The sequence below is a fragment of the Rhopilema esculentum genome, chromosome 7, assembly GCF_057945365.1.
Source record: "Rhopilema esculentum isolate cy_ngs chromosome 7, ASM5794536v1, whole genome shotgun sequence".
Lineage (NCBI taxonomy): Eukaryota > Metazoa > Cnidaria > Scyphozoa > Rhizostomeae > Rhizostomatidae > Rhopilema > Rhopilema esculentum.
In genome coordinates this window covers 14406759-14413294 of record NC_142821.1, presented here as the reverse complement: position 1 = coordinate 14413294, position 6536 = coordinate 14406759, and the positions used below count along the sequence as shown (strand labels likewise).

At 39.0% G+C, this 6536-nt stretch overlaps 1 protein-coding gene across 1 annotated transcript; it reads left to right on the top strand.

Annotated features, from left to right (window-relative positions):
* Positions 1-73: 73 nt before the first annotated feature.
* Positions 74-6195, top strand: LOC148960062 (uncharacterized). Its single transcript, XM_065199131.2, has 7 exons — positions 74-251; positions 1205-1277; positions 2083-2130; positions 2503-2725; positions 2905-3290; positions 3888-3950; positions 4871-6195. The coding sequence occupies exons 1-7, from the start codon at positions 222-224 to the stop codon at positions 5743-5745; spliced, it is 1698 nt and encodes a 565-aa protein (XP_065055203.2). The 5' UTR covers positions 74-221; the 3' UTR covers positions 5746-6195.
* Positions 6196-6536: the final 341 nt, after the last annotated feature.

The window sequence follows — 6536 nt, the reverse complement described above, 5'->3', positions numbered from 1 at the left end:
ACTAGAATCTGGAGACTTGGATGGCGATAATGAGGGTTGCACGGTTCAATTGGGATTCATAACCGTGTGAGTCGGCACCTGCCAAGTGTGGTCTCCACCGCAATTCCAGCATGTCGATGGCGCTGTGATTTGCGAGTATTCCGTGAATTTTCCCGTAAATACATTACATCACAGCATCGTTGTCTTTCGAGTTAATCGAATTTCGAGATTAACATCCAGGCATGAATAACCGGGCAAAGGAGAGACCAAAGGTAAGTAAAAGCCATATTGCCTTGCGTATACGAGCTTTTGAAAAAGTGATACAGTGTTACGGCGCGATCTTTGTTAGAATTCAGTCAACAGGTTATGGGTTTTCAGGATAGAATATAACACAACGATCATTCATCGCTTTGGCCGCAAAAATTTGAAATACTTTTCCACGAGCACTTTAGCGAGCGTCTAGATTTAAAGATGCTGAATGTAAGAAAAAGGCTTACTGAAAATCTAAAACGTCTTATTCATTTAATATAATAATTTTTGAGTGTGTATAATTTCTTATCTTGTCAGTTTATTTGTTGGGTGATTTTGTGAAAAAACTGCTTTATGAGTGTATAGCAATGTGATCTTATCCATTCTGAAGTTGCAGTTCTTGGACGTTATTAACGCAATTCCATTTTGGACATTCATAAAACTTTTTTATCACCCTCTTTTTCATAAAAAACACTTTCTCTGACAACCAAAGCTTAGCATGCCAAAAATAAAAACAACCTTATTATCTGTAGAGTCTCGAGTTTTTGTGAAAATCTTCTCCAATGCTAACAAAAAAGAGCGGATTATCGGCTAATCAACCGTGCTACTAAGATGTTAGTTACAACTGTTATTAGAAGCAATTTTGCAGTTGTAGAAAATTCAATGTTGAAGTAAGAACGACATTAATGGAACTGAGCAAAAAATCATAAAAAATAGAACATCGAGCCTCAATGCAAAAATTACCTGGTTTTTACATTGTGTATTGAGTTATGAGTGAAAACATCCCTGTTATTGAGACATAAAGTATTACATTTTGATAAGATGCTATTGTGGTGTTTGTCAAAATTAGTATGAAAGTCTTTTATTTATAACAGAGAAGTGTTGTGTCATCTAAACAAATCTCGATCGATCCAATATGACATTTTCGAAAACAGAAGTTGTTTTCAGTAATAGGCCTAAATGCGTTTATTTTTAGGTCTTGAAAATGTTTCTTCAAAGCGCCATCTGCAACTTGATCATTTGCCTGGTTTCATTGACAAACGCAGCAGGTTAGTGCCCGGTGATTGCAAATTCCTTCAAGATAAAAATTAAACAAATGCGCACAGCGCAACATATACTCGAAGAGTACCTTAACATGTTTCAAGGTACGGGGAAGTGTCATTATTTAGGGGTACCTTTAATCTGAAAAATGTCAGTTGAAATATGTGCGGAACTATGGGTTTGGGAAAATATTGCAAAATTATTGACAAAATGAAAGTTCATTTAGAAATGAAAGTATGAAACGTGTAATATTGAAATTTTTGGATCAAAGGATATGCTAAGATGTTTGATGATTTTGTTGTGATTAAAAAATGTTATTTGCTTTGCGGAATTATGGGTATAGTTTTCATCATGTTTGCGGAATCATAGGTCACATTTTTCAGACATGTGCGGAATTATGGGTCCAGTCTTTTTATCCAAAATGGCACATCCCCGTCTAAAATTAGGCTTAGTAACCTCCTCCACCCGAGAAAATATATGACAATTGACGCACTTATGATCCTTTTTCCTTAGTCTCTTCTCTAAAGGCTCTGCGCAGCCGTCATGCTAAACGGCTGTTATCTTGAGAAATTGATCGTCTTTTGCTTTTTCATGCAGTACGATATTAGGCCGGTTTTAAAAATATAGTCGCCAAGCATGCCAGTTGCACAAGAGCCTTGAATGTGATGCTGTATTTGCAACTTTACTTCCTCCTTCAAAGTCACTTATTAAAGCACTGAATCTTACACTGAAACCAGTACCCGATCTATATTTAGCTGCTTTCTGATTACGATGCCACTATTGCTTAATCAAACGAATATTTCATTTCAAAAGGGTATGATTTTGGCAGAAACTCTCCGCTTCAAATGGATGTCACTGCTGGTAAGAACATCTGAAATATTTTTGATGTTCGTAAAAATGAGAATTGCACATAAATATGTTCACTAAATAACTCTAATGTTTAGTACTTTTGTTTGTTTCTGGTGTTTTCTCGTTAATTTTCCGTTCAATTCAAATAAGTTCTAGAAAATCATAGAGGAACATAGGTTTAATTCTTATCGAAGAAATTTCTTTGTTTGCAAACAAAAAGAAGCAGAAAAAGTAAGCTTTATCACATTTTCATTGCAACACTGACCGGATAATTCTATTATCACTCAAATAAAGCTTGAGACATTTTCTAAAAAGTTCCAGATATATTGCATCTCTCCGTAGCAAAAAGCTTACAGACAATCACGTCGAATGCTTATTTCTTAGGCAAGGCCATAACAATCTGCACAGGGATGAAACGAGCAATTGCATGTCGGGATGGCTCTAATATTGCTATAACACACGCATTCTGGGGAAGAGTTTCCGACAAGGTGTGTCCATCAGACGACGGTGATCCTGTCACCGACTGCGAAGGAGCAGAAGAAACTATTGATCTGGTTCGTAGCTACTGCGAAGGCAAGCCAGGATGCACACTGCAAGCTAGGCACCAGTAAGTTGCTTTTGTTCTGTTCTTAAAGATGTTAGTACGGAGGCGCTGAGCTGGTTGGAACCAATAAGAATGATTCGAAAATAGTTTGACTTTGAAGACTTACATTTTAAGTTGGTTTTCTTATAACCTTTTTGGTTTCTCACAACCAAAATGTGCAATTGCTTCTTATCGCGTTACAGGTATCTACAGAAAAATGGAACTCACCATTGTCCTGGGGTGAACAAGTATCTTGTCGTTAATTACACATGCATTCCAGACTCCAAAGGCGTCGTCTTGTGTGATTCCGAAGAGTCCCTCTTAGAGTGCAAAGCAGGCTGGAGAATAGACATCACTGATGCATTCTGGGGCAGGAGAGCAAACTCAAAATACTGTCCAACAGGGATGCAAGAGATGGAGTGCGATAACGGGCCCTCGGCAAAAGCAAACCTGAAAAAGAAGTGCGACGGTCAAAGCTCGTGTATAGTTAAAGCAACCTCCGACGAGTTGGAAGATAAAAAAACTGTGTGCCCAGGAAATTTACTGTACTTACTACTGAACTATGCATGCAGATCCTCTTCGACAAAGGGTATGTCCAAATCTATGGGCTCAACAACAAAACTATTGTTCAACTTCTGTCTTTCGCTGTCTCTGCAAATCTACTTCTTTCAAAGGAAATTGCAAGAACAAGTTTAGTTCTTATTAAGGAAACGCTCATTTTTTAAAGAAAATGTCCTATGAATTTTTAGCTTGGTTTCTTGAGTTCGGACAAAAAGTAAAATTATTTTCCAATATTTCTTAACGCCGCTTAGAAAAATTGGCAGTCATTTATTCAGAATAACTACAATTGTAAGGAGTTAAAACTATGAAAATCAAGCGAAATGTACCAACCAACAAAATAGATTTTGGAAAGTTTTTTATTTTACAAATGATTAAAGAACACTGTAAAAGTTAAAACTCCTTAAATTATTGCTTACGTCTGGTTCGCTTTAAAGAGATACTTGAGTTTAATACACAATGTTTCTTACACAAAAAAATTGGGTTTATTGTGGCCTTTAGGTCTATGCCCATAGCTTAAAGAGCTATTTCATATAGGTTTATGAACAAATATGTTGGAAAATCCATTACCTCTCCGTAAAATGCATTTTACAAACATCTCACCTTCTTTTACTTATATTGCAACTAGGGGCAAAGACAATTGACGTGGACGATGATGTAGACGCAACTGTTGAAAACAAACTCCTTGCTGGTGAGAATTCTTAATTGGTATTCCTTTCAAGTGGCGTGACGTGGCTCGAGTGGCAAACTTGGTTTCTTTCCAGCGAATGAGTTATCCCCCACCAACCATAAATGCAGCCAAAGAACATGCGCAATAACATGAAACTGCTATTCTCTTTAACTACAACTTTAAACCACTATTCCACATTTGCAAACGGGGGTGACTCAGTAATTGCAAGCCTAGCTCCTGATCGTCTCCTCACATCGAATTCACTTGAATATTATGCCTGTTACCCATTTGACAAGCTTGTGCATGAGTCGAGCATCCGAATGGATGTACCCTTTTACAAACTATGCCCGTGCCATTTGGCTCTACGACTTGAACCAGCTAAATGTAATACAATAATAATAATTCATTTATTTACAGTAGGCGTTCTTTACAGTAGTAGCAGCTAATGGAAAAGTACGAATAAATGTAATAAGATCCCTCACAATATCCCACAATTTCGAGTGATCTTATTTCACCAACAGAGCATTTACTTTTCAATTAAATTTCACCAATAAGTATTTATAGCTTAAAACCAATTTCACTGAAGGGTGAGGTTTTTGCTTTACTTTTGCGTGTTCCTCCTTTCCTGCGGGACAAATAGGGATAAAGCCACACCTTACAGCTAATGTTAGGGAGTTTTCTTCATTTAACTCCTGATCACGAGATTTCATCCAAACAGCTTCTTAAATTGTCAATTGAAATTGGTTTGTTTACGTTATGCCAAGCAACGGAAAATTCATTCTACGCAAAAATTTAAACGCAAGCACAAGCATTTTTGGCAAAATGTTTAAGATTAAATACCTCCACTTGCCTTTCCTTCAAATTTCCCCTCACTGAGCAACTTCTTGTGGCAGTGACAAACACTGATCGTTGTAATAAGCAAGTTTTCCCAATTCGTTTAGATACTTCATCCAAGGAACTGATGGGTCTTCTCGAAAAGCATTTGAACGAACTTCAGACAAAGCCAGCACAAAACAGCAACAACAAAAAGGGAGCATTGGACAGTGACGATGAGAAGGAGAAGGAGAAGGAAACAAAATCAACCAACAAAAAGGCGTCTGGAAGCAGCAGCAGCAAATCAAAAAGCTCTGCGAAGAAAGCGGTGAAAACAGACGAGAAGGCAACTGCCGAGTTGGTGCCACAACCGGCCAGCACGACGGCGGGATTTATTAGGTCGATACCGAGCGGAACGGAGCAGAAAGAGACACCGGCAATGGATATGAAAGAAACCGATGCGTCGAAGAAAATGCAGGAGACTGTTCCAGCTGCAGCTACAGGCGAAAAGAAGCAGATTCTACCAAAAGCAAGCATCGAAACACCAGTCGACGAGCCAAGTTACGAGGTTTCGGAGCCAAACACGGTAAAGTCGATTCTTGCAAGGGCGAAAGAAGTACTAAAATCACTTGATGACGAGAAAGAAGAGTCAAACGAAGAATCTAAAAATGAAGCGGGGGAGGCGAAAAAAAGCGCAAAAAAGAGTGATATTGTACGAAAAGACGAGGGCACTATCAATGAGGATGACGCTGATGCACAGAAACAGGCGAAGTCGGTAAAACAAGTCGCGAAACTTGCAGCGAATCTCGTAAAAACAGCGAATAAGTACAAAGATTCGAAAATCAAGTCAAAGAACGCCAAAACTCAAGCGGGTTCTTCTGCTGGAGAGAAAGGCTTAAACGCATCGCAATTTAAAAATGAGAAGAAGCCAAAACCCGGACCAAAAAAGAGCGGACTAAGTGCAACTGGTCCCGGGAGAGCTGGGATGGGCAACACACCATAAAAGTTTGGCCAATTTTTCGAGGACGGAAATGAGCTGAGCTGTAATACCAGATGCACTCATCGATGCATCAAACAATTTGGGATTCTCTGTTTAAAATAGATCACAACATGAGGAAGTGAAACATGATTTATGGAAGCCAGTAGAGGTTACATCCTTATCAAGCAAACAACGTTATACGAGCGACAATGAAATGTCGTTCATCGAGATTTAAAAAGGAAAGAGTGGATTCTTGTTTTGAATGGCTTGTCGCGGAATCACAACAACATTTTTTAAATGGCGATGTTAATTTTTGTCATTTCACGCTTATTTGCATTAAACCTTCAAGGAAAGTAAGACTAGTATCTCATCATTATCAAATTGTATCTATTAATTTTCTTATTGCGTTGATAAATTTATAAATCCAGTTAACGCCTGATAGCAAGATAACATGACATTGACCAGTAGACCAAATGCCTGTTTTTGATTTCAATCTCTCAAAAGGAACCAGGCTCAAATTGCATGTTCATAAGTTGACACGGTTCACTACTCGCTTCTTTCTTGCTGGTCATTCTTGAATCGATAAAATTGATCCCATCTGTACTTTGCGGCATTTGAAACTCCGATAAAACGGGGAATGGTGTGGGGGAGAGTGGTGTGGGGGGAGTGGTGTGGGGGGAGTGGTGTGGGGGGGAGTGGTATGGGGGGAGTGGTATGGGGGGAGTAATGTGGGGGGAAGAGTGGTGTGGGGGAAGAGTGGTGTGGGGGAAGAGTGGTGTGGGGGAAGAGTGGTGTGGGGGAAGAGTGCTGTGGGG